This window comes from Hyperolius riggenbachi, chromosome 3 (assembly GCF_040937935.1).
Source record: "Hyperolius riggenbachi isolate aHypRig1 chromosome 3, aHypRig1.pri, whole genome shotgun sequence".
In the NCBI taxonomy this organism is placed as follows: Eukaryota; Metazoa; Chordata; class Amphibia; order Anura; family Hyperoliidae; genus Hyperolius; species Hyperolius riggenbachi.
In genome coordinates, this window is record NC_090648.1 from 222,559,056 (window position 1) to 222,586,818 (window position 27,763).

At 45.2% G+C, this 27,763-nt stretch overlaps 1 protein-coding gene across 1 annotated transcript in view; it reads left to right on the forward strand.

The window, feature by feature from the left end:
• LOC137561320 (stimulated by retinoic acid gene 6 protein-like) overlaps positions 1-27,763 on the forward strand; it is an 87,536-nt gene that overhangs the window by 27,381 nt on the left and 32,392 nt on the right. Inside the window, exons 2-7 of the mRNA XM_068272598.1 lie at positions 525-621; positions 2,772-2,869; positions 4,583-4,722; positions 21,835-21,955; positions 25,695-25,743; positions 25,936-26,058. Coding sequence (XP_068128699.1) covers positions 525-621; positions 2,772-2,869; positions 4,583-4,722; positions 21,835-21,955; positions 25,695-25,743; positions 25,936-26,058 — 628 coding nt within the window. The remainder of the gene's footprint in view (positions 1-524; positions 622-2,771; positions 2,870-4,582; positions 4,723-21,834; positions 21,956-25,694; positions 25,744-25,935; positions 26,059-27,763) is intronic.

Genomic DNA, 27,763 nt, shown 5'->3' on the forward strand with positions numbered 1-27,763 from the left:
GAAGCACACTGAAGTAATTATGAAAATACAAAAGGTCTTTATTTCATTTTTTTTTCAGTTTGCTGTCTATCAAAATGCAGGGCAACAATTCTATTACATGAGGCCTCACTGTGAGGAAGCACCCACTAATGTCACTGACTGTGACTCCACCCCTGTCTCTTCCTTTCCTCTGCATCCAGTGGTTCCATAGACTGTGAGCAGTGATTGGCAGAGCAAGCTTTCGTCTTTCCTGTCTCCAGGCTTGGTATTGTGGTGTACTTGACCCGCAGTAATTCATCAGCCCACATAATTATCTGTGGACTTCATATGACTTTTTTTTCTGCTTTGAAATCTGTTTTGGCAAACTTTTCAGCATATTTTTTTCAGTGTGTCACTGATTTTTATGTTTATCTGAAATGATAAAGGCATGTCACTCTGTCTCAGTTTTTTTAATCTGTTGATTTTTTGCAAATAATGTTAATAATGTTAATTTATTAAAATATATTTGTGTGGTCTAAAAGTGTTACTATATATATTTTTTGAAGCTTTACCATCACAAACTACACAGCTGCTGGACCTCAAGTTACTTGTCGAAAATCTATACGCATGGAACTCTTTGTTCATTATTCATTAATTCCTTCAGTAAGTATGATAATGTTAAGTGGGTATTATTGTTAACGCCTGGGTTCATAGATTTATTTAAAGGATACCTGGCCCAAGGCAAGCTGCGAGTGTACCAGAGATTACTAAAATAAAAAAATTATATATACCTGGGCCTTCTCCAGCCCCATCAGCTCCGATCGCTCCCACGCCGCCGTCTCCCCTCACTGCCATCAGTCGGAGCCAGTCTAGCGTAAAAGAAGTGCGCTGTTTGCGTATCTCTCCAGCAGCTGCTGGAGAGATACGTAGAGGGTGCACTTCTCCTGCGTAGGCTGGTTCCAATCACATCAGTGACAGGACTCGGTTCTCGTAGCTGCAGGCAGCGGAGGATGGCAGCGTGTGATTGATCTGTGCATATGGGGCTGGAGGAAGCCCTAGGTATGTATACATTTTTTTATTTTATTGATCTCTGGGTCCCTTTAAGCAAAGAACAGAGGTATGTTCATGCTGGATTCACATACCTCTGTATATTGTCCGTTCCTCCCAGTCTTTGACTGGCTATAGTCAAATTTTTAGACATGAAGAAGAGGCAGGCTTGTGGTGATGTTTCCTCCTAGCATTCTCCGCCACCCCATTCACTCCCTTTAGGGGAGGAAACATAGCCATACGCCTGTCCTTTTCCTGTCTGTAAATTTGACTTTAGCCAAAAACTAAAATTGTCAAAGAGTTTTACAGGGAGCGGGAGAACAAGATGAGAAATGGGCAACACACAGAGGTACGTGGATCCAGCATTAAAATACCTTTGTGCTTACCTTGGGAAGCTTTGCCTCCGGCCAGGTGTCCTTTAACCTCCTTAGCGGTAACCCCGTGTGTGACACGGGGTAAGCCGCCGGAGGGTGCCGCTCAGGCCCTGCTGGGCCGATTTACCAAATTTTTTTTTTGCTGGACGCAGCTAGCACTTTGCTAGCTGCGCCAGCACCCCGATCGCCGCCGCCGCCGCGCGCCCGATCGCCGCTATCCGTTGCGGCGCGCGCCCCCCCCCCCCCAGACCCCGTGCGCTGCCTGGCCAATCAGTGCCAGGCAGCGCCGAGGGGTGGATCGGGTCTCCCAATGACGTCGGTGACGTCATCCCGCCCCGTCACCATGGCGACGGGGGAAGCCCTCCAGGAAATCCCGTTCTTTGAACGGGATTTCCTGATCGGAGATCGCCGAAGGCGATCGAAGCGGGCGGGGGGATGCCGCTGAGCAGCGGCTATCATGTAGCGAGCCCTGGGCTCGCTACATGATTTAAAAAAAAAAAAAATTAAAAAAAACTGCTGCGCTTCCCCCTGCCGGTATTTTTCATACCGCCAAGGGGGTTAATTCACATAAGTATACAAACTGCATGAAAATAAAAAATGCCTAATTTATTGAACATCTTTTTCAGAAAAACAAAAAATTATTTAAACTAAGAAATTATTTGATACTGAGGCAGTTGTATATTTGGTCTTTTACTAAGACAAAACTTGATGACAGTTATATTTAATGAATACACATTAAACACATCATGCAATTGTTTGCCTTCTTTAAAGGGACACTTAAGTCAAACAAAAAATGAGTTTTACTCACCTAGGGCTTCCAATAGCCCCCTGAAGCTGTCCGGTGCCCTCGCCGTCTCCCTCCGATCCTCCTGGCCCCACCGGCAGCAACTTCCTGTTTCGGTGACAGGAGCTGACAGGCTGTGGACGCGAGCGATTCTTCGCATTCCCAGACACATTAGCACCCTCTATGCTGCTATATGGTATATGATATGTGCTATAGCAGCATAGATGGCGCTATTGTGGCCAGGAACGCGAAGAATCACTCGCGTCCCCAGCCTGTCAGCTCCTGTCACCGAAACAGGAAGTGGCTGCCGGCGAGGCGAGGAGGATCGGAGGGAGACGGCGAGGGCACCGGACAGCTGCAGGGGGCTATTGGAAGCCCCAGGTGAGTAAAACTCTTTTTTTTTTTTTTACTTAAGTGTCCCTTTAAGTAATGTGCTTCGAGGAATGAATGCCCTTCTCACAAAAATAAATGTATTTGTCAGCTACAAGCTAAAAATGTGAATGTTTGCAGCCATTGATCAACAGTGATGAATGAACAATGTGATAGACAGCTGGTTTCATGGCACTTCATGCATCTTACACTAAGTACCTATTTCTGCACTTTTTCAGGTTCTTATTACACTTGGATTATCTTTCTTGCAAAGGAGAGCACAACATCAGAAAACTGCAGATAAAATACCACTGACTATGAGATTTGGCATTGTCGTGTAAGTACCGTCTTGTCTACTGCAGGTCTCCTCAGCTGTTAATGGTTTTATTCCACTGCAGATGATGAACACCATGAATGTTCTGCCTCTACAAGGTAACATTTAACAGCAGCAATAGACAAACGGATCCATTGTATATAGGGGTGTAGTAGCTTTAATTGAGCCACTGTGTGGCCCAGGAGCAATGGGGGCAGGGGCATAACTAGACTTAATAGGACCCCCCTGCAAAAATGATAGCATGGGGCCCCCTTGGTCCCCGAACCCTATACAGGTCACGTGATTGGGAGGCAGCGAATGGCAACAGAGAGTGTTCTGTTGTGAAAAAAAATTACACTCACTCCTGCACATGGTTTTTGTGAGCGAACAGGGAGGTTTTTTTGCTAATTGGCAGCACTTGTGGTTGGGGAGGGGGAGGAGGAAGGGCCCCCAAAGCCTTTGGGTCCCCCTGCGATGACAGGGGTCACAGGGTGGATTGGTACGCCCCTGTATGGGGGTTTCCCTAATCAGCCCTCCTACCCTTTTTGTATCTAGCCACTGTTATTGCCAGACACCTATACTTAAATCATATGACAAAGCACAAGGTGGGGTTTGAAGATGTGCACAGCTGAATAAAAGCTATGCTTTTGTAGTATCACTACTTAAAATGAACCTGTAAGTATAAAAAAAGTTAAATTCTTACTCACATAGACAGAGACCTCTTCTCTTGATGGTTCAGAGGCTTCCTGCATCCTCCACGGTGCCAAAGCCGCTGGCTAGGACTGCACTACTCTCCTTGTACAAGCACAGCAGTACTACGCATGTGTGAGTATGGCTACACATGTGCGATTATGGCCACGCATGTGCGAGTATGGCCACGCATGTGCGAGTATGGCCACGCATGTGCGAGTATGGCCACGCATGTGCGAGTATGGCCACACATGTGCGAGTATGGCCACACATGTGCGAGTTTGGCCACGCATGTGCGAGTATGGCCACACATGTGCGAGTTTGGCCACGCATGTGCGAGTATGGCCACGGATGTGCAGTAGCATAAAGCTGCTCATGAACTAGTAGCTTTGGCTTACTGCACAGGCATGGCAGCACTTGTGCATGTACAGTACCGCCATGCTTGTACACAGAGGTAAAGTGTGGCTCCGGGAACATATCCAGCTCTTGTTGGGTACATTAACTATCTACTCAGTTTATGTTTACAAAATTGCTACATATACATGCTTAGTGCTGGGCTGAGGTAGACAAGGTGGTGTGTTAGTTTTGAAAGTAAACACTAGCCTGATGGTAATGGCCTTTTTATCTGGAAATGACATAGCAATCAGCCTAGGAGTACTACTTTGGTCCTTAAAGCTGAAAATGTACATTACATGGATAAAAATGGTAAAAAGTTATACTGACTTTCCTGGTCTTTAGCTTTCAAATCTCGCTCTGGAAGCTTCCGGTGTGCAGCCCCACCCCCTTGCAGCCAAGCTCCATGGCATTCTTTGTACTGGAGGTACAGAGTGCCACGGAAACACTACAGCACTTGGCTGCAAGTTGGCAGGTCAACGTGCTGGTAGTGCTCGGGCAAGTTGGTATAACAGGCATGTATCAGCCAAGATTTAGGAGTTACTGTAAAAAGACAAAAATATAAATGAAACTAAATCCTCTAATATTCCTGTAATAACACATATGCTACTGTTTCACATTACTCGTAACTTGGTGTTTGTTTTGCCTTTTTAGGCCTGTGAACTTTATTAGCAGTTACTCAAACCGATGGTCGTATGGTGCTGCATGTGGTGCCACGGCAACAACTGTCTTTCTACTGTTCTTTAATGAATATTCCAATTACTTCAACTTTACGGCACCAACCTGGGCAAAGGGTATGTGTAATTGCTCTACATGTGTACATGAAAAGGGATTTATAAATTTACAGTATAATATGATAAAAACCTATGACCAAAAATCACTACTTTTATAGACCAAGCAATGGATCTAAACCAGGGTCCCCAAACTTTTTTGGTCAAGGGCCGGATCAAAATATTTCAGACTGCTGGGGAGCCGGAGTATACATAAAATGATGTAGAGAAACAGTACATTGAACCTAGGAATTGCAGACAGCGCCTACTAACAAATGCAGCCTTATGTCTCAGCATGTTCAGATGGTATGCCCCCCCAACTCAGCAAGTTCAGTTATTATGCCACCAACACAGCAAGTGCAGACTGTAAGGCTTGGTGGTGTATTCTCCACAGTCAGCATGCAACGCATGAGCTGACGTGGAGGAGGTACACACACTAGCACAAGGAAACAGGCTATCCCTAGTATAGTGGAGGGGAGGACTGACTCCAACAGGAGATTGTGGCGCACAGAGCCGGTGCAGATCTGACAGCCACAAACAATGCTTTCGCTATAACGTCTCAGCGCAAAGTAGCGCTGAGCGCATAAACCAGAACTGAGGAGATCAGGACAGGTAAACAGAATGAACGCTTGCTAAACTAGCCACTACTTAGTGACAGCAAGCGTCCACAATAACACAGACTGGAATGAGGCAGCCAATGCGTTGCGGCGATGGCGTGCCTCACAAAGACAGGACAGGATAGTCAGGAAAAAGCAGGATCAAGATAGATGAACGTAACACAGACAAATATACAATAAGTATGTTCTCCTAGCGTATTACAATTACAGCTATCAATGAAACTATTTGTAACGTCTGACTAACATATGTATATTGTTAAGCTTGGAGGTGTAATCTCCACAGTCAGCATACAACACATAAGCTGACGTGAAGGAGGTACACACACCAGCACAAGGGATCAGGATATCCCCAGTTTAGTGGAGGAGAGGACTGACTCCAATAGGAGATTGTGGTGCACAGAGCCGGTGCAGATTCGAACAGCCACAAACAACACTTTCGTAATAACGTCTCAGCGCAAAGTAGCGCTGAGCGCATAAACCAGGACTGAGGAGATCAGAACAAGTAGACAGAATGAACGCTTGCTAGCTAGCGGCTACTTAGCGACAGCAAGCGTCCAAAACCAGACAGACAGGAATGAGGCAGCCAATGCGTTGCGGCGATGGCGTGCCTCACAAAGACAGGACAGGATAGTCAGAAAATAGCAGGATCAAGATAGATGAACGTAACACAGATAAATATACAATAAGTATGATTTCCTAGCGTATTACAATTACAGCCATCAATGAAACTATTCGTAACGTCTGACTAACATATGTATATATCGGCAATGAACCGATATATAACATAAGCAGGAACTCTGACTAAGACTGGAGTAATACAGGGAACAGGACTCAGAAGGATTCGCTATCTCTTCGCAGAGATGAACGCAATCCACAAACAGGACCAGGAACAGGATAACTAGCTCAGCGTGCTGGAACGCTGACTAACGGAACACAGGATATAAACAGTTCGTGTACGTATATATCAGCGACACTGATGTATCAACGTAACACGAATTCAAGGAAAATAACAAAATGCGCGCAAGTATGCGTATATATTGGCGATGAACCAATATATGACACAAGACAAGCAAGTAACAACTTCTAGAACAAGAGCAGAACTAGGAGGACTCGCTGACCCCTTCGCAGGAGTCAGCGCAGTCCACACGGACCAGGAACGAGGTGGGGCACGAGCAGAGTAACAGATAGAATCTGAGACTATGGTAGCCCATGAGACATTGCAGGAAGCAGTTCTTTATACTGAGGTCATCCAATGGGAGCAGACCTGCAGATTCCCACACAAGTGAATGGTAATTAATCACAGGCTGATAGCAGGAAAAGGCAGACAATGATATGCAGCCTGCAGGAAAGGGACTGCCCCTCCACTGCAGCAGACAATGTTTGTTTACACAAGAGCATGTTAAACTGTCATTAATTTCAGAGTGACTGCAGATGGAATCAGCAACTAGTTTAAGTGCAAACCAAACTATGCAAGAAAATGCATGTAATGACATCAGAACTGCTTGGGTTACAATACCACTGCAGCCAGCAGTAAACGCTGCAGACATGATCATAACATTACCCCCCCCCCCCCTTAAAAGCGGATACCAGACGCTTTTCGAAACTAAAATTCCCAACAAAACAATCTGACTGATAATTCATGATGACCGGGACAGCCCGGCAAGACCAAATTCCAGAATCAGTCCCCACAAGACTGGACCCATCAGAACCAGAACCTACAGAACCAGGCCCGTCAGCACCACAAGCCTCAGTGTGATACCCATCAGAACCACGACTTCCAGAGAAAATCCCCCAGAAACTCTCTGAGCGATACCCACCGCCTTCCCGGGACTGTCCAAAAACGCCAAAGCCTTTGCAATGCCCACCGGAACTGTCCCCACCAACACAAAACCCACCGTTGAACCAGTCCAAGGTACCAGGACAAGTTTCCTCAGAGATCTCCCAGAACACTTGGAAGCTCCAAAGAGATCCCCACAGGTCAGAACGCCCCTTAGGCTCACATGGAGAACCATCAAGAACCCCTATGGAACCCAGGGCAACTCTAGAGTCAGGGTCACAAGGACAAACATCAAGATCAGGGTTTTTAGGGACCAGAACCATCTCCGGGCATGCAGGCCAACCGGCAACATCAGAACATGTCTCCACTAGGGAAGCGTGTGAGCACGCCAACACAGACACACTTGGGCACTCTGGCATACGAAGCACATCTGGGCACACCGGCACAAGAGAGACTTCTGGGCATGTCAAGGAACTGCAAACCTCAAAGTCAGTCAAGGTAGGACCGAAACCAGGACTGGGCAAAAAAAAATCATCATGACTAGACTTCACAGTTACTGGATTCTCACTAAAAAATGCAGGATCAGACTTAGATGTCTCTGATTCCAGCAAAGTTATTAACAAATCATGTTCAGGGGCATTTACAAGACAGGACAAATCTTCTGATGTATGCACCGAACTAGACAGGGTTCCCATAACTTCTTCTGGACTAGACAGAGACTCATCAAATACACTGGATTGGAGCTCATGAAGGGCTGCAAAACAAGTCAGTAGTGCAGCAATCCCCACTGAACTAGGCAAAACTGAGTAACTCACTGGACAGGAAGGGGACTCAGGAACTTCTGCCACACCGGCCAGAGAACCAGAATTTTCCAGGATACAGGGCTGGGTTTCAGAAACACTCATTAACCCGGACTGAAATTCTGAGATTTCTATTATTTTTTCCAGCGAGTCAGAATTATCCATGTTACAGGGCAAGACTTTTGAAACATTCAGAGGACAGGGCTGGAGTTCCTCGGCTGTTACAACACTGGAGAGGGACTCAACAACATTGGTTAAATCAGACTGTGTACAGGGCAAGGTATCTAACACACTTGCTGACGAGGACAATATTTCAATGGCTTCTGCTTCGCTGGGCAGAAATTCATCAAGTTTTATTAGAGCAGACTGTAATTCCAAAACAGCTGCTAGACAAGTGAATATTACTGCAACACCAACTGAGGTAAGCAGTGCCTCAGACTGTTCTGCTAGAGGGTTTGAAGTATCCAAAGTACTGGGTGAAGCATAAGACTCTGTGACCACAGCTTCACTGGACAGGATCACCGAACAGTCCACACTGCAGGGCAAAACCATGGAAGCACCTGCTGGACAGCATAATGATTCTGTGACCTGAGTTTCATTGGAGAGATCTACTGCACAATTCATGGTACAGGGCAAGTTCACTGGAACATTTTCTGAACACGGTAATAATTCTGCGATTTCGGACTCACATAGCAGACGCTCTGAGTTATTCATGAAACTAGAGTGAGGTGTAGAAACAGGAAGATCAAAACACAATGTTTGCGCATCTAAATCACCATTCAATTGTGAAATTGGAAAATTCAGATGCTGGGGTTCTGAGATTTCTGGACAGGATTGCTGGGACTCAGAAACTGATGTAGTGCATCTATTGGCATCTGCTGGATCAGACAGGAGTTGAACTTTATTAACACAGGTAATTTCTGCAGAAGTGTTTGCAGAGACAGGCAAGATTTTTCTGGTGTCTGTTTCACTGAACAAAGACTCATGAGTACTGGCTAGGCTGGACTCAGAAGTCAGCAGGACCTCTGGGTCCTCTGCTGAGAAATTTGTGCAGGGCAAGATTAAGGAAGTATTAGTAATTTCTGTCTTACTGGGAAGTAACACTGAGTTATCCATGGTACAGGGTGGAATTACAGGAACTTCAATTTCACACAAAAGGAACTCTGAATCACTCGCTGAATCAGCCAAAGGTGCTGAAGCAGGCGAGTCCTCAGGAACTGAGGAAGTGGAACAATCTCCACTTGACAGTGTGTCTTCCCTGGTATCAACTGATTGAATCGCATAAAAATCGTCCAGAATCATTCTCCACACATCGATCAATGGAGCCACAAAGTCATACCCACACACACCAGTTTTTATTAGGTTATAGGCAGACTTAATGCATGCATTCAATACTACTTCACTTTTTGCACTGTAAAACTGACAAAATGAACTTGCATCTTTCTTCCATTCATAGACCAGGGCTTCCATCTCTCCTTTCTCAAATGGAGGATCCCATGCATATTTAACAGCTGAGCATTCCGGCTGATCATAGTTTGCAAATGTGTTAGTGGCAGAAACATACATTGGGTTATTTAGCAGGTGATTGGCCGATTTCTTATTCCTAAGGATCTCCAGTACCTGTAGCAAGTGTTGAACTGTAGTGTATGCAAATTTCCCTTGCTGCACGAATAAATTGATCTGTTCAATACTCTGTAATATATCTTCATAATCATATTCAGATAATTCATTTAAACAAGAACTTTTATTTTCCCTGGCTAGCAATGAAAGTTCATTAGTAGTTTCATAGGTCCATTTGACTCCCCTGAATGGTGACTGAATTTCATTATCTGCTACTGGCGGAGTCTCATTACAGATCTGATGCGCAGTCGCCAAGGGCAACGACTCCGCTGATTGTAACGCTTTTCTTTTGGAGCGTTTACGTTTGGCTTTAGACCCTACTGCCTTAGCAGAAGAAAAGTTATCAGAACAATTATCTGCTTGCTGATTATTTTTGTAGGCAGTAGAAGGAGCAGCTGATTGACAAGCTGCCAGGAGCTTATCAAAAGGGCTAGGCAAATCGGTTTTGCGCAGCCAGTTATGGATCACAAACGCTAGAAATTCCAGTGGTCTCTCTTTTAAATTGGTATGATCCAAGACATCGTAGGCCCACTGAAACAATCTTCCCTTAAATAAAACATAAACTAGCTGGGGGGCCCACGTTGAAACAGGAGTAGCCTGGAGCTCGGGATTGGCCAGGAACCTGGTACATTCAGAAAAAAACTCATTTTCTGTTTCAGAATTGAGTTTTTCAAATTTCTTAAAGGAACAGGAACCATAACAAACAGTGTAATTTTTGCTGGGAACCCCCCCCCCCACAATGGGAATTGGTAATGGGGCTACCATAATGTTAAGCTTGGAGGTGTAATCTCCACAGTCAGCATACAACACATAAGCTGACGTGAAGGAGGTACACACACCAGCACAAGGGATCAGGATATCCCCAGTTTAGTGGAGGAGAGGACTGACTCCAATAGGAGATTGTGGTGCACAGAGCCGGTGCAGATCCGAACAGCCACAAACAACACTTTCGTAATAACGTCTCAGCGCAAAGTAGCGCTGAGCGCATAAACCAGGACTGAGGAGATCAGAACAAGTAGACAGAATGAACGCTTGCTAGCTAGCGGCTACTTAGCGACAGCAAGCGTCCAAAACCAGACAGACAGGAATGAGGCAGCCAATGCGTTGCGGCGATGGCGTGCCTCACAAAGACAGGACAGGATAGTCAGAAAATAGCAGGATCAAGATAGATGTACGTAACACAGATAAATATACAATAAGTATGATTTCCTAGCGTATTACAATTACAGCTATCAATGAAACTATTCGTAACGTCTGACTAACATATGTATATATCGGCAATGAACCGATATATTACATAAGCAGGAACTCTGACTAAGACTGGAGTAATACAGGGAACAGGACTCAGAAGGATTCGCTATCTCTTCGCAGAGATGAACGCAATCCACAAACAGGACCAGGAACAGGATAACTAGCTCAGCGTGCTGGAACGCTGACTAACGGAACACAGGATATAAACAGTTCGTGTACGTATATATCAGCGACACTGATGTATCAACGTAACACGAATTCAAGGAAAATAACAAAATGCGCAAGTATGCGTATATATTGGCGATGAACCAATATATGACACAAGACAAGCAAGTAACAACTTCTAGAACAAGAGCAGAACTAGGAGGACTCGCTGACCCCTTCGCAGGAGTCAGCGCAGTCCACACGGACCAGGAACGAGGTGGGGCACGAGCAGAGTAACAGATAGAATCTGAGACTATGGTAGCCCATGAGACATTGCAGGAAGCAGTTCTTTATACTGAGGTCATCCAATGGGAGCAGACCTGCAGATTCCCACACAAGTGAATGGTAATTAATCACAGGCTGATAGCAGGAAAAGGCAGACAATGATATGCAGCCTGCAGGAAAGGGACTGCCCCTCCACTGCGGCAGACAATGTTTGTTTACACAAGAGCATGTTAAACTGTCATTAATTTCAGAGTGACTGCAGATGGAATCAGCAACTAGTTTAAGTGCAAACCAAACTATGCAAGAAAATGCATGTAATGACATCAGAACTGCTTGGGTTACAATACCACTGCAGCCAGCAGTAAACGCTGCAGACATGATCATAACATATATATCGGCAATGAACCGATATATGACATAAGCAGGAACGCTGACTAGGACTGGAGTAATACAGGGAACAGGACTCAGAAGGATTCGCTATCTCTTCGCAGAGATGAACGCAATCCACAAACGGTAACAGAACAGGATTCAGAAGGATTCGTTATCTCTTCGCAGAGATGAACGCAATCCACAAACAGTAACAGAACAGGATTACTACCTCAGCACGGGTGGTCACGGTACGCGCAACCTACCAAAACGTGCTGGAAAGCTGACTAACTGCACACAGGATATAAACAGTTCGTGTACGTATACATCAGCGACACTGATGTATCAACGTAACACAAATACAAGGAAAATAATAAACGTGCTGGTATGCATATATATTGGCAATGAACCAATATATGATGCAAAGACCAGCAAAGTATCTTTAGAACAAGAAACACGATTGAGGGCTGAAGCGACAGCAAGACGGGCTTAAACTGAAGCTATGAAAACCCAAGGAAACCCTGCAGGAAGCAGATCTTTATACTGAGGTCATCCAATGGGAGCAGACATGCAGATTCCCACACCGGTGAATGATAATCAGTCACAAGCTGACAGCAGGGAAAGGCCGACAAAGCTATGCAGCTTGCATGAAAAGAGATCAGAACTACCTGAGCTGCAGCACTACTACTTCCAGCAATGCCTGCTGCAGCAGCGATCATTACAGTACCCCCGCCCTTAAAAGCGGATTCCAGACGCTTTTCAAAACTGAAATTCCCAACAAAACAGTCTGACTGATACTTCATGATGACCGGGACAGCCCGGCAAGACCGAATTCCAGAATCAGTCCCCACAAGACTGGACCCATCAGAACCAGAACCTATAGAACCATGTCCATCAGTACTACAAGCCCCAGTGTGACACCCATAAGAACCATGATTTCCAGAAGAAAGCCCTCCGAAACTCCCTGAGCGATACCCACCGCCTTCCAGGAACCGTTCAGAAACGCCAAAGCCTTTGCAATGCCCACCGGTACTGTCTTTACCAACACAAAACCCACTGTTGAACCAGTCCAAGGCACCAGGACAAGTTTTCTCAGAGACCTCCCAGAACACCTTGAAGCTCCAAAGAGATCCCCATAGATCAGAATGCCCCTTAGGCTCACATGGAGAACTATCAAGAACCCCTATGGAACCTAGGGCAATTCCCGAGTCAGGGCCACAAGGACAAACATCAATATCAGGGCTTTCAGGGACCAGAACCATCTCTGGGCATGCAGGCAGACTGGCAACATCAGAACATGTTCCCACTAAGGAAGCATCAGAGCACGCTAACACCTTAGACACACTTGGGCATTCTGGCACACAAAGAACATCTGGGCACACTGGCACAAGAGAAACCTCTGGGCACGTCAAGGAACTGTGAGCCTCAGGGTCAGCCAAGACGGGACCAAAACCAGGACCGGCCAAAAAATCATCATGACTAGACTTCGCAACTACTGGATTTTTACACGAGAATGCAGGATCAGACTTAGATGTCGCTGATTCCAGCAAAGTCAGTAACAAATCAGATTCAGGGGCACTAACAAGACAGGACAAATCTTCCGATGTATGCACTGAACCAGATAGGGACTCCACAACTACCTCTGGACTGGACAGAGATTCATTTAATACACTGGATTGGAGCTCATGAGGCGCTGCAGAGCAAGTCAGTATTGCAGCAGCCCCCACTGGACTAGGCAAAACTGAGGAATTCCCTGGACAGGAAGGGGACTCTGGAACCTCTGCCACAGCGGCCAGAGAACCAGAATTTTTCAGGATACAAGGCAGGGTTTCAGGAATGCTTACTAAATCAGACTGAAATTCTGAGACTTCTGTTATTTTGACCAGAGAATCAGAATTATCCATGTTACAGGGCAAGACTTCTGAAACATGCAGAGGACAGGGCTGGAGTTCCTCGGCTGTTACAACACTGGAGAGGGACTCAACAACATTGGTTAAATCAGACTGTGTACAGGGCAAGGTATCTGACACACTTGCTGACGAGGACAATATTTCAATGGCTTCTGCTTTGCTGGGCAGAAATTCATCAAGTTTTATTAGAGCAGACTGTAATTCCAAAACAGCTGCTAGACAAGTGAATATTACTGCAACACCAACTGAGGTAAGCAGTGCCTCAGACTCCTCTGCTAGAGGGTTTAAAGTATCCAAAGTACTGGGTGAAGCATAAGACTCTGCGACCACAGCTTCACTGGACAGGATCACTGAACAGTCCATATATGCAGGGCAAAACCATGGAAGCACCTGCTGGACAGCATAATGATTCTGTGACCTGAGTTTCATTGGAGAGATCTACTGCACAATTCATGGTACAGGGCAAATTTTTTGGAAAATTTTCTGAACAAGGTAATAATTTTGCGATTTCAGGTTCACATAGCAGATGCTCTGAGCTATTCACGAAACTAGAGCGAGGTGTAGAAACAGGAAGATCAAGACACAATGTTTGCGCATCTGAATCACCATTCATTTGTAAAATTGGAAAATTCAGATGCTGGGGTTCTGAGGTTTCTAGACAGGATTGCTGGGACTCGGAAACTGATGTAGTGCATCTATTGGCATCTGCTGGATCAGACAGGAGTTGAACTTTATTAACACAGGTAATTTCTGCAGAAATGTTTGCAGAAGCAGGCAAGATTTTTCTGGTGTTTGTTTCACTGAACAAAGAGTCATGAGTACTGGCTAGGCTGGACTCGGAAGTCAGCAGGACCTCTGGATTCTCTGCTGAGAAATTTGCGCAGGGCAAGGTTAAGAATGTATCAGTGGCTTCTGTTTTACTGGTAAGTAACACTGAGTTATCCATGGTACAGGGTGGAATTGCAGGAACTTCAATTTCACACAAAAAGAGCTCCGAATCACCTGCTGAATCAGCCAAAGGTGCTGAAGCAGGCGGGTCAGAACGCCAAATTTGCGAATTCGGAGTCACATAAAAATCATCCAAAATCAGTTCCCACACATCAATCAATGGAGCCACAAAGTCATACCCACACACACCAGTTTTTATTAGGTTATAGGCAGACTTAATGCATGCATTCAATACTAATTCACTTTTTGCACTGTAAAATTGACAAAATGAACTTGAATCATTCTTCCATTCATTGACCAGAGCTTCCATCTCTCCTTTCTCAAATGGAGGATTCCAAGCATACTTAACAGGCAGATCATGGTTTGCAGATATGATTGTAGCAGGGACATATATTGGGTTAATTAGCAGGTGATTGGCAGATTCCTTATTCCTAAGAATCTCCAATACCTGTAGCAAGTGCTGAACTGTAGTGTATGCAAACTTTCCTTGCTTCACAAATAAGTTGATTTGTTCAATACTCTGTAATATCTCCTCATAATCATACTCAGATAATTCTTTTAAACAAAAATCTTTATTTTCCCTAGCCAGGGAGGAAAGTTCATTAGTAGTTTCATAAGTCCATTTAACTCCCCTGAAAGACCATTGCATTTCATTATCTGTTAATGGCAGAATCTCATTATAGGTCTCAGTCGCTAAGGATAATGACTCTGCAGATCGGACACGTTTCTTAGAACGTTTGCGTTTTGCCTTAGACCCTGCTATTTTTGGTGATTTATTCAAGGCTGCAGGAAAATTATCAGTAACACTTTCTGCTTGCTGAACATTTTTGCAAGCAATTGAAGGAGAAGCTGATTGGCCTGCTGCCAGGAGTTCATTAAGAGGAAAAGGCAATGGATCTATGCGCAACCAGTTATGGATCACAAACGCTAGAAATTCCAGCGGTCTCTCTTTCAAATCGGAATGATTGAGAACATCAAATGCCCACTGGAATAATTCCCCTTTAAACAAAATATAACTTAGTTGGAGTGCCCAGGTTGAAACAGGAGTCGCTTGGAGATCGGGATTGGCCAGGAACCTGGCACATTCAGGGAAAAACTCATTTTGTGTTTCAGAGTTAAGTTCTTCAAATTTCTTAAAGGAACAGGAACCATAATTAACAGTGTCATACTTTCTGGGAATCCCCCCCACAATGGGGATTGGTAATGGGGTTTTCATAATGTAAGGCTTGGTGGTGTATTCTCCACAGTCAGCATGCAACGCATGAGCTGACGTGGAGGAGGTACACACACTAGCACAAGGAAACAGGCTATCCCTAGTATAGTGGAGGGGAGGACTGACTCCAACAGGAGATTGTGGCGCACAGAGCCGGTGCAGATCTGACAGCCACAAACAATGCTTTCGCTATAACGTCTCAGCGCAAAGTAGCGCTGAGCGCACAAACCAGAACTGAGGAGATCAGGACAGGTAAACAGAATGAACGCTTGCTAAACTAGCCACTACTTAGTGACAGCAAGCGTCCAAAACCAGACAGACTGGAATGAGGCAGCCAATGCGATGCGGCGATGGCGTGCCTCACAAAGACAGGACAGGATAGTCAGGAAAAAGCAGGATCAAGATAGATGAACGTAACACAGACAAATATACAATAAGTATGTTCTCCTAGCGTATTACAATTACAGCTATCAATGAAACTATTTGTAACGTCTGACTAACATATGTATATATCGGCAATGAACCGATATATGACATAAGCAGGAACGCTGACTAGGACTGGAGTAATACAGGGAACAGGACTCAGAAGGATTCGCTATCTCTTCGCAGAGATGAACGCAATCCACAAACGGTAACAGAACAGGATTCAGAAGGATTCGTTATCTCTTCGCAGAGATGAACGCAATCCACAAACAGTAACAGAACAGGATTACTACCTCAGCACGGGTGGTCACGGTACGCGCAACCTACCAAAACGTGCTGGAAAGCTGACTAAGGCCTCGTTCACATCATTTAGCGCAGATGGCTGTGCGATTGGAACGCAACGCGTCCGATCGCACGCCATCTGCGCTCCTATGCGCTGCGCTGCAGATCCCATTCATTACAATGAATGGGATCTGCGCTGCGATTCCCAAAAATGCGTGCAGCACGCGATAGCGCAATCGCGCTGCCACGCAGCGCATATGATGGGAACGGTAGAAGGGCTGTCTATGCCCTTCTACCGTTCTTGCGTGTCGCACACTATACGCGCTGCCAAAATGCGGACGGCAGCGCGTATAGTCTGAACGAGGCCTAACTGCACACAGGATATAAACAGTTCGTGTACGTATACATCAGCGACACTGATGTATCAACGTAACACAAATACAAGGAAAATAATAAACGTGCTGGTATGCATATATATTGGCAATGAACCAATATATGATGCAAAGACCAGCAAAGTATCTTTAGAACAAGAAACACGATTGAGGGCTAAAGCGACAGCAAGACGGGCTTAAACTGAAGCTATGAAAACCCAAGGAAACCCTGCAGGAAGCAGATCTTTATACTGAGGTCATCCAATGGGAGCAGACATGCAGATTCCCACACCGGTGAATGTCACAAGCTGACAGCAGGGAAAGGCCGACAAAGCTATGCAGCTTGCATGAAAAGAGATCAGAACTACCTGAGCTGCAGCACTACTACTTCCAGCAATGCCTGCTGCAGCAGCGATCATTACACAGACATTGTGACCGCTAGCATAGCAAGTCATATGTGAGGCCTAATGGCTCCCCCCCCAAAAAAAACTACCCCCTGTCTCCGGTAATTGCATGAACTGCAAATTATCCACCAATACACATGGGCACTAGTGTTGGGCGAACACCTAGATGTTCGGGTTCGCGAACGTTCGCCGAACATCGCCGCGATGTTCGGGTGTTCGACCCGAACTCCGAACATAATGGAAGTCAATGGGGACCCGAACTTTCGTGCTTTGTAAAGCTTCCTTGCATGCTACATACCCCAAATTTGCAGGGTATGTGCACCTTGGGAGTGGGTACAAGAGGAAAAAAAAAAATTAGCAAAAAGAGCTTATAGTTTTTGAGAAAATCGATTTTAAAGTTTCAAAGGGAAAACTGTCTTTTAAATGCGGGAAATGTCTGTTTTCTTTGCACAGGTAACATGCTTTTTGTCGGCATGCAGTCATAAATGTAATACATATAAGAGGTTCCAGGAAAAGGGACCGGTAACGCTAACCCAGCAGCAGCACACGTGATGGAACAGGAGGAGGGTGGCGCAGGAGGAGAAGGCCACGCTTTGAGACACAACAACCCAGGCCTTGCATGAGGACAAGAAGCGTGCGGATAGCAATTTGCATTTTGTCGCCATGCAGTCATAAATTTAATACAGATGAGAGGTTCAATAAACAGGGACCGGAAACGCTAACCCATCACAGATGTTCATTGTTCATGTTACTTGGTTGGGGTCCGGGAGTGTTGCGTAGTCGTTTCCAATCCAGGATTGATTCATTTTAATTTGAGTCAGACGGTCTGCATTTTCTGTGGAGAGGCGGATACGCCGATCTGTGACGATGCCTCCGGCAGCACTGAAACAGCGTTCCGACATAACGCTGGCTGCCGGGCAAGCCAGCACCTCTATTGCGTACAATGCCAGTTTGTGCCAGGTGTCTAGCTTCGATACCCAATAGTTGAAGGGTGCAGATGGATTGTTCAACACAGCTATGCCATCTGACATGTAGTCCTTGACCATCTTCTCCAGAGTTACAGGGCTCCAAAATTGGTAAAATCCCCCATAGGCTTTCATTGGGCCTACTATTTACCGTTCCAAAATCTCACACCATTTCAAAGGGCAATGGCTCAGCAGTGGCAAAACTCACCAGTCATGATCCCCCTAAGGGTCCCTACAATGCTAGAAAATTTGGTACTGCTGAGCCATTGCCCTTTGAAAAGATGTGAGATTTTGGAAAGTGAAATAGGGAGGCAATGAAAGTCTATGGGGGATTTTACCAATTTTGGACCCCTGTAACTCTGGTTTGCAGAGATGTAGGGACCCCATCTTTGGAATCCAAGTCTAACAATATGTCTTCTACCTGCATGAGACATTTCGTGAAATTCAGACGTTGCTAACGGCCATGGCTGAGATTTATGTACGTCATCATCACTACCATTGAAATAGCCCAAATAAACAGGTTTTTGTGACCCTAGGCTATGACCTCTTTGGCCTAGGGGCCCGAAACTCACCAGTCATGTTCCCCCTAAGGGTCCCTACAATGCTAGAAAATTTGGTACTGCTGAGCCATTGCCCTTTGAAAAGATGTGAGATTTTGGAAAGTGAAATAGGGAGGCAATGAAAGCCTATGGGGGATTTTACCAATTTTGGACCCCTGTAACTCTGGTTTGCAGAGATGTAGGGACCCCATCTTTGGAATCCAAGTCTAACAATATGTCTTCTACCTGCATGAGACATTTCGTGAAATTCAGACGTTGCTAACGGCCATGGCTGAGATTTATGTACGTCACCATCACTACCATTGAAATAGCCCAAATAAACAGGTTTTTGTGACCCTAGGCTATGACCTCTTCGGCCTAGGACTGCATTGAACGCGACCCACGCATTGTGCGCATTCTGGACAACACCAATTACTGGGTTTATACCCTTCTGGATCCACGGTACAAACACAATGTTTCAAAACTGCTTGAAGAAAGAGTCCGACAGGTCAAAATGGAAGAATACCAGCAGGCCCTTGTGGAGACTTTAAAGAGGAGATTGACATCCTCCCCCTCCTCTAGCCAGTTGTACGCCGACAGACTGACTTCCGCAAACCCAGGACAACCAGGAGGGCAGCAAACAACACAAGCCGCAGCTAGTGCCCAAAAGGGAATGGTATCGGCAGTGTCCTTGGAGTGGGAAAATTTTCTGACACCCATGCAGCAGCACACAGAACAGCAAGCGTGCAGATCCACCTCCAACACCGATCGCCTGGAGAAGATGGTCAGGGACTACATGTCAGATGGCATAGCTGTGTTGAACAATCCATCTGCACCCTTCAACTATTGAGTATCGAAGCTAGACACCTGGCACAAACTGGCAATGTACGCAATAGAGGTGCTGGCTTGCCCAGCAGCCAGCGTTATGTCGGAACGCTGTTTCAGTGCTGCCGGAGGCATCGTCACAGATCGGCGTATCCGCCTCTCCACAGAAAATGCAGACCGTCTGACTCAAATTAAAATGAATCAATCCTGGATTGGAAACGACTACGCAACACTTCCGGACCCCAACCAAGTAACATGAACAATGAACATCTGTGATGGGTTAGCGTTTCCGGTCCCTGTTTATTGAACCTCTCATCTGTATTACATTTATGACTGCATGGCGACAAAACGCAAATTGCTATCCGCACGCTTCTTGTCCTCATGCAAGGCCTGGGTTGTTGTGTCTCAAAGCGTGGCCTTCTCCTCCTGCGCCACCCTCCTCCTGTTCCATCACGTGTGCTGCTGCTGGGTTAGCGTTACCGGTCCCTTTTCCTGGAACCTCTTATATGTATTACATTTATGACTGCATGCCGACAAAAAGCATGTTACCTGTGCAAAGAAAACAGACATTTCCCGCATTTAAAAGACAGTTTTCCCTTTGAAACTTTAAAATCGATTTTCTCAAAAACTATAAGCTCTTTTTGCTAAAAAATGTTTCTTCTTGTACCCACTCCCAAGGTGCACATACCCTGTAAATTTGGGGTATGTAGCATATAAGGAGGCTTTACAAAGCACGAAAGTTCGGGTCCCCATTGACTTCCATTATGTTCGGAGTTCGGCTCAAACACCCGAACATCGCGGCCATGTTCGGCCCGAACCCGAACATCTAGATGTTCGCCCAACACTACACGTGACCCGTTCGGCCAATCACAGCGCTAGCCGAACGTTCGGGTAACGTTCGGCCATGCGCTCTTAGTTCGGCCATATGGCTGAACAGTTTGGCCGAACACCATCAGGTGTTCGGCCGAACTCGAACATCACCCGAACAGGGTGATGTTCTGCAGAACCCGAACAGTGGCGAACACTGTTCGCCCAACACTAATGGGCACACACATTCATGCGCTTCCCAAAAAAGTTTTTGTGCACCAGACAGTGAAGCATACCTAGGATTGGAAGCCAGCGAATGACTGCTTGCCTCCTTTTCATGCCACCACAAGAGCTTTCTGTTGGTGGCATCTGATTGCTGCTGCGATTTGTATTTTTTTAAATTAATTTTAATGTTTTTATTTTTTTTAATAAAAATGTTTTTTGTTTTAGTTTTTTTTAATAAAAATGTTTTCATTTAGTTTTTTTTTCCCTCCCTCTTTCCTCCCTCCCCCCGACAGCCAATCAGTATGATCGCTTCTCATCAGCCTATGAGAGAGATCTATTTTCCTGCAACTCCAGGGGACAGCCAATTGACAGAGCTGTCCCTTGTACAGCACTGCGCTAGATCGTAGCACTGTACAAAGTAAATACAGCCTTTTTTTCTTTTTTAACAGCCTGCCAGCCACGATTGCAGGCGTTCCCTGCTCATCTTCTCCCCCAGGACTTGACGCCAAGTAGCGTTAGGCGGTCCTGAGGGAGCCACTCTGCGGCCGCCAATTGGTTAACCAGAGTGGTTAACCACTTGCCGACCGCACGCTTATACCGTGCGTCGGCAAAGTGGCAGCTGCAGGACCAGCGACGCAGTACTGCGTCGCCAGCTGCAGGCTGATTAATCAGGAAGCAGCCGCTCGCGTGAGCGGCTGCTTCCTGTCAATTCACGGCGGGGGGCTCCGTGAATAGCCTGCGGGCCGCCGATGGCGGCTCGCAGGCTAAATGTAAACACAAGCGGAAATAATCCGCTTTGTTTACATTTGTACGGCGCTGCTGCGCAGCAGCGCCGTAAGGCAGATCGGCGATCCCCGGCCAATCAGCGGCCGGGGATCGCCGCCATGTGACAGGGGACGTCCTGTCACTGGCTGCACAGGACGGATAGCGTCCTGTGCAGCCCAGATCTCCCGGGGGAGCAGGTAGGAGAGGGAGGGGGGAGAATGTCGCCGCGGAGGGGGGCTTTGAGGTGCCCCCCCCGCAACATGCCTGCAGGTAGGAGCGATCAGACCCCCCCTGCACATCATCCCCATAGGGGGGAAAAAAGGGGGGCGATCTGATCGCTCTGTGTGGCCGCGGATCTGTGCTGGGGGCTGCAGAGCCCACCCAGCACAGATCCAAACAAACAGCGCTGGTCCTTAAGGGGGGGTAAAGGGTGGGTCCTCAAGTGGTTAAAGAGCATGCAGATAGTGGTTCTTGTTACAGATTGGCAACTCTCTCCTTTATTCCATCTTATGTGGCACCTCTGCTTTGAGTCATTATTTCCCATGTATACCGGTAATTCTTCAGCTAACTAATAATAGTATTTTCTCCTGTTCTTATAGTTCTAGTCTATATTCTGTCTGCCCTGGAGGTTGGCATGGATTATTATCCTTTCTTTGCATGCTTATCTACTGAACACAGACTTATAGGATCTACCCTGGGCTTCTGCTACTCTCTGTGCTGGTAAGTGACAACAGCATAAATACTGAATTTATATATACAGAAAACCAATGGTTATGTGCACAAAAGCTGTAAACGGGAAAGGCATTTAAAAGTAAAACAAAGCCCTGTGTACTTTTTTTTTTTTTTTACCATTGTTACTGTTAGTGTGCAATAAATAAAAGGTCTGGGTTCTGATCAATAATGCAGTATATAGTAATGGTTTTATTGCAACTTTAAAATACAGGCATATCACTCCTGTTTGCACATTGTAAGATCTTTCCTCAATCCAATTTACATTCTGAAATTTATCACAGGTGCCAATTTATTTAGTCCTGTCAGATGCAGCTTTGTGGAATGTTTATTTCTGAGAATTCTGAAGCCAGTGAAAATAATGCTGGTCTCCCACAATGCTCTGGCAAGGGAATTCTGCATATCTAAATAGCCTAGGCTAAAGATCACTTGGAGGGTGGGGCTACATACAGCAATATATATAGGAAGTGTTCCTGATGCTGAAACCACGAACAGTGCCATAAAACTGTGTATCCTGAATCATTTACTGCATTATACTATGTCACTACAGTGACTCTTTAATTTCTGCCTCATTTTAAGACACTGTGCACACGATAGATTTTTGTTGCCTAAAAAATGATCATTTGTGAGGGGATAATATGGTGTGAATACAGAAATCCCTGACATCCACTGCTTCCTCAAGTTGATCCACCCAGTCGGTAATATTCATCCACCACTTTTGTAGACCTCCTCTTGCTTGTCCTCTCCTCTCCTTAGAACAAAACCAACAGAGAGCCAAGCAACATGTCTGTATAACAATCCTTAGAGAAGAAACTGAATCCTCTTGTATTACACTTAAGGGCTCGTTTCCACTGTAGCGGTGCGGAATCATCTGGATTCCACCGCAGAAGAAATCGCATGCGGCTGCGTTTCCACATGCGGATTTACCCGCGATTTCGCATGCGATTTCGCATGGCAAGGAGCCAGGCGAATTTAACCATGTCACTGCCTGTGTAAAGCTCCATTGCTTTACATGCGAAATCGCATGCGAAATCGCGGGGAAATCCGCTTGACAAAGCCGCATGCGATTTCCCTATTGAATGCATTAGCGGCGATTCGCCCGCATTCCTGCCGCACGCGAAATCTGACGACCCTGTCGTGCAGATTTTTGCCGCACGCCGAAACGCACCCGCACGACGCACAAGTGGAAACAATCCCATCCACTTGTATTGCCTATGCGAATCCGCATGCAGTGCCTGCATGCAGATTCGCTATAGTGGAAACGAGCCCTAAAACCACTCATGGCTCAGATGTATCGGGCTTACGAATTATGGGGATCTATAGGTTGAATATCAGCCCACGCCATGGTGACTATGATACACAACTATTAAGAAAGGAATCTATGTGGATTTATAAGTGTGGAACTCTATTCCCCAAAGGCCTCAATAAGGATTTAAATATAAAATCTTTTCTGTAATGACCTGCTGCATTTAACAGACTTTACAGATACAATTTGTTTCAAGCATTCAGATGTAAAATGCATATATTAATCTTGGCCAGTAGATGGCAGCAGCCAGACCTTTGTTTTAATTCGTGCAAGATTACCTTAATTCAAGGGCGATTTTGAGGCTATAAAAGATGCCGCATCCCTCGCCTACGTCACGCCTGACGAAGTCACGTGTGTCGTGACGAAACGCGTAACGTAATACGCCTACGCAACCCGGAAGTGGACTATGGTCGGCTCACCCTTGCCTCCGCATCTCTTCCTCCCCCCCCCCTCCGCAACGCTGCATGCAACGAAACAAGAGGTGATGCACGATTCCGCCATGACGGCTGTGGTGTAGTGTTTTTGGGGAGTAAGTCCATAAACACGACACTACCCCAGCAAATCAGTATAATTTACTGCAGTAGATACTTACTGGATTGTGTTAAAGAGGTGTTACAATAATTCATGAGATCCCCCACCTCCTTAACAAGTATTGCCACCATGAGATGCCTCCCCATGCATGGTAACATACAAGAGGAGCAAGTACACTCCTCAGAGAAATTAAAGGAACACTTTGAATGCACATCAGATCAGGGGAAAAAACAAAATCATGCTGATACTGAAATGGACTGGGCAATGTGTTAGAAAGGAAAGGATGCCACATGATGTAATGAAAATTAAAATTATCAACCTACAGACAGAGACCTGAATTCAAATACATCTGAACATCAAAGTGACAAAATGATATGGCAGGTTAGTTAATTTTGCCAGAATTTCATTACAGGAAATAAAAATCGTACTCAGTTTGTATGCTCCGACTCCCACATGTTTGCATGCATCCCTGACAACTTTCGAGGCATGTTACTTTTGAGATGATGGATGGGGTCCTGAGGATCTCCACCCAGATCTGGTCCAGAGTATCACTGAGCTCCTAGACAGTGGAGGCGTCAGATAGATTGAGCCATAATGTCTCAATGGTGTTCCGTTGGATTTAGAGGTGAGCATTAAGACAATTCAATAGCATAAATTTCTTCATCCTCCAAGAACTGCCTGCATACTCTCACCACATGAGGCCGGGCATTGTCATGCACTAGGAGAAACCTAGGACTTTCTGCATCAATGTAGGTTCTGACAATGAGTCCAAGGATTTCATCCTGCTACCTAAAAGCAGTCAAGGTACCGTTGTCTTGCCTTGTGCCAGTCACATGGCTCCTCACCCCTTTGACTGTTGATGTATGCTGTTGCTTTTCATTGGTAAGTTGGATCAATAAAGGACTGAGTTTGGATGGTGCCCAGTTCTCTCTCTGCCACATGTGCTCAGTATGAACCTTCTCTCAAGTGTGAAAAGCACAGGGTGTTATTGGTGGACCTGCCAATTCTGGTATGCTATTGCAAATGCCACTTGAGCTCAGTTACGCCAGGCAGTAAGCATAGGGCTCACTAGAGGATATAGGGCCCTTAAAAACATCCTCATTAAAATTGTTTGATCTGACTCCTTCACACCAGTGGACTGTTGGAGGTCATTTTGTAGGGCTCTGGAAGTACCGTACTCATTCTGTCTCTCCTTGCTCAATGGAGCAGATAACAGTCCTGATGATGGGTTAAGCACCTTCAAAGAGAAACTGCCTGTCACCTGGAATCTTCTCCATTCCTGTGCTGCGAGACGCATCAAACCTTTTTGCAATAGTGTGCATTGCTATTCCATCCTGGAGGAATTGGATTATCTGTAAAAACCTCTGGAGGGTTCAGGTATTGCCTCATACTACCAGTAGTGACACTGACCACAGCCAAATGCAAAATAGTTTTTAAAAAGTAAAAGAAGATAAGGAGGAAAAAAATGTCAGTGGTCTCCACCTGTTGAACAATTCCTGTTTTGGTGGTTGTCTCATTGATGCCCCTCTAGCCTAACTGTTGTCAATTTTATTAAGACCAAAAAGCAGCTGAAACTGATTATCACTAGTTAACGGACCAGATCAACATCAGTTTTATTGATGCCATACTCTGAATAAAAAAGTGTTCCTTTAATTTTTGTTTGAACAGTATATATTACCAACTCCAGTGTCAACTCAGTTAGCACCCCCTTCTTTGTAATCACCTGCTCTTTCATCTTTGTCCTGTTTCTAGAATGTTTCCATTTGGAGCCTATGGACTGTAGGAAGCCAAAAAGTTACCACCCTTCCCTTGGCCTGCGACTTCTGTAATTAAGGATTGGTTATTGTTTTTACAAAGAAAACACATTTGTGACATTTTGTCATTTTTCTGCAGGTTTGTTGTGCAGCTAACAGACATATTTGAATGTTGGACTATGAACACAGTGAGTTTTTGTAAGCCCAAAATCTTATATTTTAGTAATTAAGTATTTCAAATACTTCTGTAAGAATAGACCATTTAAAGTAATAAGAGAATACTGTGGCAATAATCTACTAAGTTAAGAACTTGACAACACAATTCTTTAAAGTGGCTATTACTGTACTGAAATGGTGCAAACTTTACTAATTATCCTCAGGACTCTCTCATCGTCATACTTGTTCAAGTCCCCTCCCTGGCTTGCTGCCTCTTTCTCGTGGGGAGATTTCTGCAAATATTTGTAACAGCCGTCCTCTTTATTTACAGACAAGTAGAGATCAAAGTAAGTATACCTAATTGATATGTATTTAACGATCCGCGCTGATAGACGGGTGGAAAAGCAGAGCTGCAGCTGAAAGCTCTGCCTCTCACGGAAGTGCTCCCCGCAGCACGCCCTGGGGAGTTTGGGGGGATTTAGTTAGTGTTCAGCTGCACGGATGCGGCGTTTTAGTTAGGGCAATAATGTTACAGAGGTTTTTGAAATAAAAAGATGATTTTTATGAGACTTTAGAGTCTCTTTAAAAGTATTAGGTGCAGACAATAAGCAGGACAGCCAGGCAAATTGCCTCTCAGCTGATCTTTCTTGCTTCATTTGTGTCTGACTGCATTTGCTGCATACGTGTTTCAGGTTTTTGATTCCACCTGGTTTGCATACATGGGCTTGATCAGTGGCTTGAAGCATTAAAGAAAGAGAATCAGCAGGCTATTGGCATTGTTTTAAAAGAGAATAAATATGTCAGCTTCCATGTAGCTCTCACTATGGGGTCAATTAAAGGGGAACCTGAGGGGAGAGGGATATGGAGGCTGCAATATTTATTTCCTTTTATTAAACAATACCAGTTACCTGGCAGTCCTCCTGATCCTATGACTCTAATACTTTTAGCCATAGACCCTGAATAAGCATGCAGCAGATCAGGTACTCTGACTCAGCTGACTCAAGTTTTCCTGGATTAGCCATAGGCTTGTTCCAGGATTTTGACTCATACACTACTTATGCCACAAGATCAGCAGGACAGCCAGGTAACTGGCATTGCTTACAAGGAAATACATATGGCAGCCTCCATATCCTTCTCACCCCAGGTGTCCTTTAAAGGGTAGAGACTAACCAGCAAGCTCATGGTGACCCAGAACTCATTGGAGTGTGTAAGGGACTACAATGATCCTAAGGCCCCCTTACTAAGATGTTAAGAAAAACAAAAGTTTGCTTTCCTAAAACTGAAAGAATTTGCGATAATTCAGGTTGGAGTGAGCTTGAGATGTCTCCCAGAGCAACACTGCTGAATATATGCAAATTAACCATTGTACCCTTAGAAGCTAAACACACCTCCAGAACCGCTGGAATGCAATGATGTGTCACCTTGTTAATTTGTACAGAGCCATAATAATCCAACATGCATACAGACTGTTTCGGATTGTTTGATCCTCATCAGTGCATGGCATGGATTAATTTGCATATATTCAGCAGTGGTGCTCTGGGAGACATCTCAAGCTCACTCCAACCTGAATTATCGCAAATTCTTTCTGTTTTAGGAAAGCAAACTTTTGTTTTTCTTAAAATCTTAGTAAGGGGGCTTTTAGGACCATTGTAGTCCCTTACACACTCCAATGAGTTCTGGGTCACCATGAGCTTGCTGGTTAGTCTGTACCTCTCGGATTTACAAGCCCTACTCCATAGAGCCAAATTAATCCATGCCATGCACTGATGAGGATCAAACAATCCGAAACAGTCTGTATGCATGTTGGATTATTATGGCTCTGTACAAATTAACAAGCTGACACATCATTGCATTCCAGCGGTTCTGGAGGTGTGTTTAGCTTCTAAGGGTACAATGGTTGATTTGCATATATTCAGCAGTGGTGCTCTGGGAGACATCTCAAGCTCACTCCAACCTGAATTATCGCAAATTCTTTCTGTTTTAGGAAAGCAAACTTTTGTTTTCCTTTAAAGGGAATCTTAACTCTAAAAAAAAAAAAAAAAAAAAAAAAAA